General features: G+C 45.3%; 2 protein-coding genes across 8 annotated transcripts; both read left to right on the top strand.

Moving 5' to 3' along the window:
* Positions 1 to 822: 822 nt before the first annotated feature.
* On the top strand, positions 823 to 5,299 carry srsf2b (serine and arginine rich splicing factor 2b). Of its 7 annotated transcripts, none has more exons than XR_269202.4 (5): positions 823 to 1,544; positions 1,873 to 2,172; positions 2,336 to 2,394; positions 3,512 to 3,578; positions 5,103 to 5,299. XR_269202.4 is itself a non-coding variant. In XM_005469102.4 (3 exons), exons 1-2 carry the CDS (start codon positions 1,186 to 1,188, stop codon positions 2,168 to 2,170), a joined length of 645 nt encoding a protein of 214 aa, XP_005469159.1. In that variant the 5' UTR covers positions 824 to 1,185; the 3' UTR covers positions 2,171 to 2,172; positions 3,512 to 5,295. The 7 variants fall into 7 exon arrangements, 2 of the variants coding, with proteins under 2 accessions (XP_005469159.1, XP_003442507.1); XR_003219731.1 differs by having other exon boundaries at positions 2,336 to 2,454; XR_269201.4 differs by having other exon boundaries at positions 3,512 to 5,295.
* Positions 5,300 to 9,056: 3,757 nt separating this feature from the next.
* On the top strand, positions 9,057 to 11,482 carry eif1 (eukaryotic translation initiation factor 1). The gene is made up of 4 exons (XM_003442569.5): positions 9,057 to 9,251; positions 9,900 to 10,063; positions 10,160 to 10,261; positions 10,346 to 11,482. Exons 1-4 carry the CDS (start codon positions 9,221 to 9,223, stop codon positions 10,388 to 10,390), a joined length of 342 nt encoding a protein of 113 aa, XP_003442617.1. The 5' UTR covers positions 9,057 to 9,220; the 3' UTR covers positions 10,391 to 11,482.
* Positions 11,483 to 11,555: the final 73 nt, after the last annotated feature.

Here is an 11,555-nt window from a genome sequence, read left to right as displayed (position 1 = left end):
ATAAAACATCTTGTTTCGTCTCCAAAAGTTGAATCTGTTCATCTGGACGTAGCGTTTTGTGGGAGAAACGTTTCATCACTCATCCAAGTGACTTCTTCAGTCTCAGCTGACTGCAGGTTTCCCCAAACCTTATAAACAGTACATTTGCATAATGACTGAAACCAGCCCACTGAAGGAACAATGGGCTGTGAGGTCAGTTCCTTAATCATAATTATGCAAATTCCCATGACCATTGATCAACGAACACTGATCAAAACCCACTGATCAAAGAACACTGATCAATGGCCATGAGTACCATTCACAGAGAGTTGGGGAATGGCTGCAATCACAGCATTGTAAGATGGTGACAGATGTACCCTTAGGCCCCCTCCTCGATTCAGAGATGGTCTTTCCCTTTTCACATAAATGGCCTCCTTGACTCCGCGCTCAAACCAGCGTTCCTCCCTGTCCAGGATGTGTACATCCTCATCGTTGAAAGAGTGTCCACTGGCCTGTAGGTGTAAATAAACGGCAGAGTCCTGGCCTGATGAGGTTGCTCTTCTGTGTTGTGCCATCCGCTTCGCTAGAGGTTGTTTGGTTTCCCCGATGTATAAATCCTGCCAATCCTCCTGCACTTAACAGCGTACACTATGTTACTCTGTTTGTGTCGGGGGACCCGATCCTTGGGGTGGACCAGTTTTTGGCGCAGCGTGTTTTGGGGTTTAAAAGCCACAGAGACCAGGTGTTTAGAAAAAATGCGTCTCAACTGTTCCGATACTCCTGACACATATGGGATCACTACAGGTTTTCGCCTGGGCAGCGGTTGTCCTTCTCTCCTGGATCGGCTGGAGCTTTCTTTAGGTGCCTTCCCAGCTTTGACAAAAGTTTTGTTTCGTGTTTTCGTGTCCTCGTTGGCGTGTTTAGTGTAAAGACTCCACTCACCGCACGGGGGCGCTCGGGAGCGCATTTCACTGCGTTTGTTTTCCGCGTGGAAGAAGAAGCTCTAGTTGCTGCTGGCTCGGCGCGATTCGGAGACGTTTGTGGCGTGCTCTGTGCTTTTGGCGGCAGTAAACTGAGCCAGATCCGCGAGGTTCTGCTTAATTCGCTCCTTTCTGTCTCTGCGGAGCGTTTTGAGCCGCGCAGGCGCAATCTGTGTTACTTTCCGGACTGTTCTGAGAGCTTCCCGGGCCTCTCGCGCCAGGCAGCATGAGTTACGGCAGGCCTCCGCCGGACGTCGACGGCATGACTTCCCTCAAAGTGGACAATCTAACGTACCGGACCTCTCCCGAAGCCCTCCGCCGGGTGTTTGAGAAGTACGGCCGGGTAGGGGACGTCTACATCCCGCGAGACCGCTACACCAAGGAAAGCCGGGGCTTCGCGTTTGTTCGGTTCCACGACAAACGGGACGCCGAGGACGCCATGGACGCCATGGACGGCGCGCTGCTGGACGGGCGGGAGCTGCGGGTCCAGATGGCCCGGTACGGCAGACCCCCCGACTCCCATTACGGCGGAGGACGGCGAGGAGGAGGACCGAGCCGGAGGTACAGCGGACGGCGGAGCAGAAGGTAAGGAGAGGCCGGATCTCTGGTGTGCAGAGCGAGCGTGACTGAATGTGGATCATTTACTTTCGCCACAACACTGTAATTAAGACTCCACCATTTATCAATGATTGCATTTAATTATCCAGAGATTTATGAGTTATTTGATTAAAATAAAGGCCGGAAGTTTTCTTCAGACCAGCTGATTGGAGGCTCAGAGCTAACCAGGAGAACCAGATGGATCCTGACTGTCTGCTCTGCTCACTTTAGCTCCAGCCCTGCAGCTCATGTTCTCCTCAATTCAGATCCAGCTGTTTTTTCTTTGACTGTAACTCAACCCACTGAATGTATCCAGCTGTTCCCCCAGCCCGAGACGCAGGAGACGGAGCAGATCCCGCAGCAGGAGCCGCACGCCTTCTCGAAGCCGGTCCCGCTACAGCAGATCCAGGTCCCGGTCCTACTCCAGGTCCAAGTCCCGCTCTCCCAGGACCAAGAAGACCAAGGCACGCTCTCCTTCCAGGTCTAGGTCCCGGTCCAGGTCCAGATCCAGGTCCAGGTCCAGAAGCCGCACCCCTTCCTCCAAGAGAGGGTCCAGGTCGAGATCTAAAAGCCAGCCAAAGTCAGCAGCAGAAAATGGAAATGAAACCTCATAGAGGTGAGTTTAAACGTTGGTGGCCATTTTATTAGATACACACATTTTTCCCTCAGATGATCAGCAGGGGATTTTTTTTCCCAGTCTAACAAAAGTTTCTAAACTTGTCAGTTAATAGAAGTTTTGTATTTAAAAAAACAAAATGTGGAATTCTCTCCTCCCCAAGCTGCGGTGTCCTGTTTGCTAAAGAGGAGTTTGAGCTGAGGCAGAATGAGCAGGTACAAGGTGTGTGGCGAGCTGCAGCGACAGGGTGAAGGCAGTCAGTGTTGGTTTGGTGGTGTTGAGGTATGTGTGTCTGCTGTTCTGACTGCGCACAAAGGAGCGGCGGTTTGTGGTGCTCGAAGGGTTGCATCACTTCCTCTTAGCTCCACCTCATTTGAATTTGTGCACATTAGAAAGAGAAGGGTGACTTTACATGAGCTGGCCTCTCCAGGTGTATCTGGTGACTCTTGCTCTTATTTTGAAAGTTCGTGTGCTCATCCACACATTCAGGGGCTCGCTGGAGAGTCAGATGTTTGTACTTGACGGAGCGCATGCCCGCGCCTTCTGCAGTAGTATTCATGTTTTACTCCTGCGCAGATACTTCAAACACTTCAGCTGTGCAGTCGGTGCATGCTTGTGCTTGCACAATGAACTGCGCCACACTTGTGACCTGAACTTCATGACCATGCATAACAGAGCAATAATCGGCTCCCATGGACGCTCGTTAATCCGTCCATCCTCTCCTGTTGCTGGTAGTCCTCATCGTCCTCTGCAGCCTCAGAGAGCTCGATGATTTTCCAGCTGCTGCAGGTTTTGGTTGAGCAGAAGAAGAATTAGGTAACAGCAGCTGTGGTCTGAGGCGGTGCCATTGAAGTTTGCAGAGCTCGAGATAGTGACCTGAGCAGGAAGTCCTGCAGGGAAGTAAAATGAGATGGGAAGCACCAGAGCCAGCTGGTTCCAGCTGCCTGCAAGAAGGAGTAAAACCAGCTGCTGTGGTCCAAACCAGTCCAGAATATTCAGAGCTCATGCAGCTGAGCAACAACGACAGCGAGCTGGTCCACCAGCAGCTGCTGAACTTTCAAAATAAGAGCAAGGGCTTCCTCCACATGTGTGGTGTTGTGTTCTCAGATAAGCATAAAGTAACTAATCCTAAAATAAGTTGCCAAATATTTTTGTGTGATCACAGCCAGAGAGTAAAATGAGAGTTCGATTAACAGAAGGCGATCACGATCTCTGCTCCAGTGATCTCGATTTTACGTGTAAATTTGCAAGTTTCTGATCAGCCTCCTATAAAATGCTTCTTTCTGTGTCAGCTGATACTTTCTTTAACTTTTATTCCTGACGTTTGTTTGATTCACAGTTTCGGTTAAAGACGTGTGACCTCCCAGACCGGCTCCCACGCAAGCACCAGAGTCCAGCTGTGAAAGGTTATTTTGTCTTCCGTGCTTTGGTTCATTTCCTGTTTTTTGCTGATTTATTGTGATTTTGTTTCCTTTTCATGTCCCGATTACAGTTTAAATGGTGGGTTCAGACCTGGATTTAAAAATGAAAGCTCATAAGATAAAATGTTCCACTGCTTTCATATTATCATCTCCTCTCTGGCCTGTATCACAAAGCCACATCTGGTGTCATAACTGCAATACAGTCACATGTGTGAACCTCAGTTTCTAATATTACTAAACCTTCTATAATAACACATCTGATGTTTTTAGTTGAGTTTGGACACAAAGGTCTGTCCTTTGTGTCCAAACTGTCCTTTATGATAACAGAAGACCTTATTTAAGCTTGAAATTAGCTGTAATCTCCCTTTGTGATACAGGCCCACAAAATAATGCTTAAAGGATAATTTATCTGTAGATCTTCTTGGGGGTGGTGGTACGTAAAAGTGTTTATACCTGAGCAGAGAAACACTGAGCTCCCTGCAGGCCCAGATTCAAACCCAGAGCTGCTGTCAGAGCCACCACAGTCCAGTGATCGCTCTTTAAATTAGCATCTGAATTCACTGTTAAAACACCAAAGACTCACAAAACTAAACAGGTTAAAGTGTCCTGGTGTCCTGTGAGTTAAAATTCCAGTTTTTGTGAACGGAGCCTGGTGTAGTGTGGAAAGACGGCGCCCATTTCCACGACAAGCACAGCGTGTTTGGTTCGGCAGTTTCACTTCAATTCCAGAGATGGCTGTGTTCACAGCTGTATGTGGACTTAGTCTGTGTGGGGGTGTGGCCTGCTGTCATACGCAGCAGGTGACACCTCAGATGAGCTCACCTTAAAGAAATGGAGTGATTTAAATCAGCAGAAAGAAAACAGTGAAGTCCATTACTGCGTTTCCTGGAAGCTGCAGCAGCTCCTGAGTGACACACAAACTCCTTTTTTTTAAAATTACTTAATGTTTTCTTTATTTTAACCTTTGTGTACAGCGCTTTGACTGCCTGTCTGCGAAAAGCGCTTAATAAATAAACCTTACCTTACTTATCAACAAAATCAACATTTATATTGATTAGACGGCTTTAATGAAAATACGAGTCACACACAAGTCATTTTAAATGTTCGAAAGGAAAGAACGGATCGGGAGCTTCTTCAGAAGCTGCAGGGAAGCTCAGGCCGTCCAGCGCTGCTCCTTAAATTCCCAAATCTCTGAAAAAGAGACGGAAATCAGCCTGAACCAAGCCAGAATTATACTTTAAGCATCCATTTGTTTTCTGTCGCACCTCCACCTGCTTTTCTTGTCTGATAAAGTGACATGAAACACTTTTACCCTGTAGAACTGTAGCTTTTTAATTTTCAGTGTGTTTATTTAGCTTTTTAATTGAATTTCCGCATTTTAAAAAAACACAAACTTTACATTAGTGCAGCTCAGTGTTTGTTATTCCAACCTTTTCAGGACAGACGCACACTGACTCCTTTGTTCCTTTTTTAATGCTAACCCTGCTCGTGTGTTTCTTTGTGCACTAGGCGCAGTTGTGTAGCAGTTGAGTTTTGCTGGTTAGCTGTTAAGGTGGCGTGTTGCGCCGACGTGTCCGTGTTCTCCTGATTGGTCCTGTGACCGCGGCGCTAACGACTGCTTCAGTCTCAGCTTCTGTACAAAGACACGGTTTTTCTCTTGTACACAAATGTGACTTTCAATAAAGATTTGATGTTTTGTGTATAAAGCTGTCCTCTCATCATTCGGCTGTACGTGTGGTGTTTTTCACACAGGAATAATCCTCACTGTCATTTTAGTTTCCAAAGGAATCCAAACAAGTCAAAGTTATGGATGCGAATTTCTGCACAGCAAAGACGAAGACTTGGATAAAACCTGCAAGACATTTTAAGTAACTATTGTAAGTGTGGTATTATGTCCCAGCATCTGTTTGGTATCCCAACAGTTGGGAAATTCCAGAGTTGTAGCAGCTGGAACATCACAAAACTAAATCTCTTAAATAGATGGGTTACTAATAAAGGAATAGGTAAGCCTAAAATGTTTTTTTTCTTTTCAACATGAATAATGCACTAACACAGCTCTATTATTGATGGATTCATTTACATCATCATAAATTGTTAAAATGGGATCAGTCCGGGCCGGGTAAATGACCACCTGCGGTGCGATTGGTCAGCAGGATGCTGGTAGAAACTACTGTTGGTCAGGGCAAAGGAGAATATGCAGAAGAGGAAAAATGAATGAGTGGCACAGTAGGCCAATCCTCACCTCCTCCAGTTCACCTGCTCTGATGTGTCAGATGAGTGAGTGTTAGATCAAAGCACTGTAGGACTGTGTGTGATTGAGACGTGTGGTAGTTTGAGGACTCAAACTGAGTAGAAATGTGCTCTGTAAGTACCAGTAAATGTACCATTTACAAAGCGGGGGGATGGCATGTTAGAAGGTGCGGGTGAGAGCAGGAATGTAGGAAATAAATGGTAAATGGCCTGTGTTTGTATAGCGCTTTAACTAGCCCCGCCTAAGGACCCCAAAGCGCTTTACATACCCAGTCATCCACCCATACATTCACACACTGGTGGAGGCAAGCTACAGTTGTAGCCACAGCTGCCCTGGGGCAGACTGACAGAAGCGAGGCTGCCATATCGTGCCATCGGCCCTTCTGGCCAACACCAGTAGGCGGTTGGTGAAGTGTCTTGCCCAAGGGCACAACGACCGAGACTGTCCGAGCCGGGGCTCGAACCGGCAACCTTCCGATTACAAGGCGGACTCCAAACTCTTGAGCCACGATCGGTAATATGAGCGGTAAAGGAAGAAAGCTGGCTGAGAAACCCCAAATGTCTGCAGGGACGGGTCAGGCGGAGGCCTCTGCAGAGAGGTCAGAGGTTGTGTGCACAGCAACGAGCGAGTCACATCACGAGTGCACAGCCTCTTCATGATCACCACCTCTAATGCTTAGACGTGTTTGGGATGCAGAAACGTCAAAGGTGTCAACATACACTGAGATCTCACACTCAGTGCACCTCTGACCTGCAGCCTTCAACTGCTTTGGTTTGTGGTGTCACGCCTCCTGATGTGGTCTTTGTGTTTATTAAAATGGCAAAACCGGCCCTTCTACTGCAAAGTCCCGGTGATGTCTCTGGCAGTTATTTTAGCTTCGTATGCAAATCAAAGACATTGCATTTTTACTATCACTGGGGCATAAAGCCTAAATTACAGATTTATAATTCATATATTATTATTATTTGACTCCTGTTGAATTTAAAAGTGCTCAAAAAGGTTACGCTGCCGACTTGTATTATGGAACTTACACATTTACCTCCTTGTTACTATGATAACGATGACATGTGAAGTTTTATGTTTGTATTGATTAAACTTTTTGTTTTGTTCGTACGTGTTATATATTGTGTGTGTTGTGCTGTTTTTGTATTTTATGGGATAATGTTGGAAAAAGTGGCTGAAGTTGCTAACACGTGACTCCACAGTGATCTAAACTTAACCAATCAGCTGTTTGACTTCGCTCACCAAGATGCTTCAGCGTGAAGGGGTGAACTGTTCTGCTTCTGGGTTTCTTGGCACAACAAACATCGTATAGAAAAAGGGAAGATGAAGAAAAACAGTCTCCACGACAGGAATCTGAAGCTGGTCCATCCACTGAGCTTCAGCAGGAAACACAGGATGAAACTGTTTTAGGAATTCTGTAGGAAGACATTAAACAGTCTGTGGGAGAGTGGAGGGATCAGCAAAGATGCCTGAAAGTTCATGAACGATGACTAGAAAAGACTCGGAGCTCTTAAGCATTTAAAGATGGCAGCCATGGAGGCGGGTTACTGACTTTTAGATATCTTCTCCTTTTTGTGAAAAATAAAATTTGAATTTCAGTGTAGTTTAAGTAAAACAAGAGAAAAGGTATAGACGGAGGGTCAAAGTATTACATTTACAAATTCACAAACTTGAATACCTGAGAATCCAATCCAATAAACCTCCAACAGAGAACATTCAGAGTGCTGCTTTCTTCTCAATAAACATAATTTACACATTAAGAATGACTTGATCGGGTCATTCACGGCACAGTAAACAGCCTGTGACGTACGTAACAAGGTCTATCAACCCTGCAAAGTGAAGACATGTAGTCAAAAAAAGTTTACAATTTAAATGCCACCAATTTACGTAATTTCCTTGGGGATTAATAAAGTCTTCTGATTCTGATTCAGTGAAACAATTCAGCACAATCACTTGCTGACTAATTCATCGTCAGTAAAAAGAATGTACTCAGTAAGTTTGATTGTGAAGCAGTTTTTTTTTATAAGGTCTTAAAGGTGTTTTGTTTCAATGGGGGCGTGTCTCAGAACTGATAGAACTGATCATGTGACTCATGTAGATAAGAAGTCACAAGATTTCATCAGCACTTTAACCTGATCAGTGTCTGAACGGTGAGCAGAGAGTCTGTGGAATACAAACACATGTATGATTATGGTTTAATTGTTTATTTAGTTTATTATTTACCTTCATTTCACTGGAAGTTCCACTCATTAAGAAGACTGTCATGTGAAATGTCTGTTGAGGGCCCAAGTGCAACATACAGAACGCAGGAGGAATTTAAAACATGCATTTGATAGAAGTCAGGATCAAACAGGACCAGAGCACAGTAGGAGATAGAAATGCGCTGGGACACTCTGAGGACGGAGATACAGTAGTTGGATTTATCCAGTCATACAGAAAAAGACAACAATGGACAGAGTGAAAGAAACAACATATATGAACGTTACAACCAACCAAATGAGACCGAGCTGATGTAGGTTTTGTTTAAGTTCACTTCCCACCCCTGTGTCGAGTAGATTTCCCAACTCTTAAGTGCACCTTATGTTATCCTTTATTTATTTATTTTTAAATGAACAAATTATAATCAGAATTTTAATGAATGAATAATAAAGAAACTAAAACGTGAAATAATCTAAGAAATGTAATTCTATTTTTTAACCATGACAATAAGATACAAAACGTTTCTGATTAAATGAAATCGACCAAGTCACAACATATATGAGAGACCCATTAAAGTTTTCAAAACTCAAAACCGTAAAAAATCATTTTATTTATTAAGCTAAACTGAAAAAGAGAGACTGGCCATCTCTTGGATTTATATAAGCATCTTGGGTGTATTCAACACAACTGCTTCATGTTTTAAAGTTAAGTGAGTTAATTTAACTCAGTTGTTTAAGTTGCTGCCAAAGCAAAACATCTGTTTACAACCAATGTCCACTTTTGAATTATATATATATATTTGTGTGTGTCTGTGTATATACATTTTTTAATATAATTATATGTTTATTTGTAATTTTCCAGTTGCCAATTTGACTCAATTCTAACGACATGACGTCACCTTTCCGGTAAAGTTGAGAAAGAGTTCTGGGCGTGGCTCCCTGCGACGTGCCGTTCTAACGTCAAAGACGTGCTTACGCCGGTTTCGGGGCGGAGCTATAAAGGGTTGTTTTCCAGCAGTGCCAACCTTACGCGATCTCCATTTTGTGAAAGCTGCCGAGGCTGAGCCCTGTGTCGTCCCCAAGAACCCCAGAAGACACGAACAAAAGAGTCTAAAGCAGCCGACGGACCGCTAGCTGACCAAGTTATTATCCGAAAGGAAAGCAAATCTTATCGTATGTCCGCTATCCAGAACCTCCAAACTTTTGGTGAGTGGTTTTTAATCGAAGAGAGCAGTGGCGGAGGGTGGGGGAAGGGCGAGAGCTAACGGGGCTAACGTCCAGCTTCAGCTTGAGGCCGAGGCTTATTTCCTGTGGCGTAGTTTCATTTACCTGCTTTTTACGTAACTAATTCAATCAAAATAAAGCGTGAAACTGGAGAAAATAAATTGGAAGTGTCTGCCCGGATGTGGTAACTTTGTGGAAAAACGCTGTTTAGCCGTTTAGCGGCCTTGCTAACGTCAAAACGGCCGCCATTAGGCCCAAAAGCCGCTTCGAGCTACATATTTGTTTTCTTAGAAACCTTTGCCGCTTTTTTCTTGAGTTTATTTACTGATGGCGTTCAAATAAAGGATAAATGCCTCGGGTGTGATATACCGCGGGCTCGGTGGTGCCGCTAAAGTCACCCTGCCATGACTCTGCTGTTATTTGGCAATGGCTAAAAGATTGCTAGCCCGACCTGCTGCATCTGCGCAGCTCTTCATTTGAAATATGACCCCCGAGTGGTAAACACGGGCAGGATTTGGCAGTAGGACAGCCAATCTGTATGTAAATCAGTGAGACATTGTTGTCAGACAATCCGGGTGAGCTGCCAGCCTTATCTGTGTTTATATTTCCATTGTGTTCTGCTCTTTCCAGACCCCTTTGCTGATGCAACTAAGGGTGATGACCGCCTCCCAGCCGGGACAGAGGACTACATCCACATAAGAATCCAACAGCGGAACGGCAGGAAGACCCTCACCACTGTCCAGGGCATCTCCGCTGACTATGACAAGAAGAAGCTAGTCAAGGCCTTTAAGAAGGTACAGCCACAGCGCTGCTTTGCTCTGAGTTTGGAGAGGGTTCTGGTTCTTGCTGCTGCAGCGTTTTTGCTGATTGACATGATTTTATCTCCACAGAAATTTGCCTGCAATGGGACAGTGATTGAGCACCCAGAGTATGGTGAAGTGATCCAGCTTCAGGGAGACCAGCGCAAGAATATCTGCCAGTTCCTCATTGAGGTAGGTGTTCATCCAGATGTTGCCCCTGATGTTTGTTCTCAAAGTTGCCGAGTGTAATTGGATCCCTTTGTTTGTCCTCTGTAGATCGACTTGGCCAAGGAAGAGCAGCTCAAAGTCCACGGCTTCTAGGAGCTGCTCTCGACCCATCCCCTCTCTCCTCAAAGGCCATTAAACTCCCCACCCTCCATCTCTACCCCCTCCTATGTGCTGCTGTTGCTCTTCCTCCCCCCTCCCCTCTTTGCAATCCCACCAGCTCCTGTTAGCTAACACGTGAATTACCTCTGAAACAAACATGGGACTCTGTAACACCACCGCCCCCCTACAACACCAGGGGGCAGGCTCGCTCTCACAAAGACACACCACTGCAGCTCCACACAACATCAGGGATGAGTGGTGATGACCCTCCCACACACTTCCACCTCCTCGTCCCTTTTGTTTATTTCCTTTTAAAATTTTTCTTTTTAGGTCTCGTGCCACAGTACGGAGGCACAGTCTCATGTAACGTTTTTGTTTTGTACTCTTAAGGTGTTTCAATAAAACGATGAGTCTCCATATTTTGGAGTCGAGTGGTGTCATGGGGAACGGGGTGGGGGCTGGGTGTGCAGGAGGGTCCCAGTATTTGCAGGTCAGAGGAGGTGCTGAGGTTGTCTGTTAAAAGCAGAAAGGGGTTTCTGTAGTTGGCCAGCTCCAGATCTTTACCTTCTCTCATCCCGCCTCATGAGTTGCCATTGTTTACATCCATCTGAGCAGAGAGCATTTAAGTGACCATCTTCACCACCATCCAGCAGATTTGGGCTTCTTGTTGGGTGTGTTTTCGTCTCTTTGCCAATCCAAGTATCACACTTTGACCGAAGCGAGGCCTGTAAGGAAGGTGGAGTCTGTTCACTGTGATCAGGTGGCAGAGTTACACCAGGGTGGGAAATTGAGTCAAAGCTGGTTTCATTCCTTTTGGGATTCATTAGCGAGGGTTTCCTGCTCTGGTCCTCGACCAGCTTTCTGGTTCGGTCCCACAGCAAATTTGGTACTGAACCTGTGGTTTATGGACACTTGAATCTATTAATTTCCTGCAATGCAATAATTTATAAACAAGTTCAGATGTAGTGATGCTGAAATAATGGTTTAAAACGAACACAAAGCCATGGCCAGGTCGCACTGTGCTACTGTGATGGAGAGTCTGTTTTGCAAGTTCCACATTTGGTTCAATAAAATTTCTGCAGTTGATAAGGCTGTCCTGTGTGGGTGCTTTTACTTCAGTTTGCAGCAGATTTGAGCTCTGAGGTGGAGAACACAAATC

The sequence above is a fragment of the Oreochromis niloticus genome, linkage group LG4 (assembly GCF_001858045.2).
Source record: "Oreochromis niloticus isolate F11D_XX linkage group LG4, O_niloticus_UMD_NMBU, whole genome shotgun sequence".
Classification (NCBI taxonomy): domain Eukaryota; kingdom Metazoa; phylum Chordata; class Actinopteri; order Cichliformes; family Cichlidae; genus Oreochromis; species Oreochromis niloticus.
The sequence above is the reverse complement of the archived record's forward strand: the minus strand, read 5'-3'. Positions and strand labels throughout refer to the sequence as shown.

Excerpts from the sequence above, each read along its gene's own strand:
- srsf2b (XM_003442459.5), top strand. The coding sequence starts at position 1,186 with ATGAGTTACGGCAGGCCTCCGCCGGACGTCGACGGCATGACTTCCCTC. Across the intron at positions 1,545-1,872 it reads AGCGGACGGCGGAGCAGAAG|CTGTTCCCCCAGCCCGAGAC; the intron begins GTAAGGAGAGGC and ends GAATGTATCCAG.
- eif1 (XM_003442569.5), top strand. The coding sequence starts at position 9,221 with ATGTCCGCTATCCAGAACCTCCAAACTTTTG. Across the intron at positions 9,252-9,899 it reads CCAGAACCTCCAAACTTTTG|ACCCCTTTGCTGATGCAACT; the intron begins GTGAGTGGTTTT and ends TGCTCTTTCCAG. Across the intron at positions 10,064-10,159 it reads TAGTCAAGGCCTTTAAGAAG|AAATTTGCCTGCAATGGGAC; the intron begins GTACAGCCACAG and ends TTATCTCCACAG.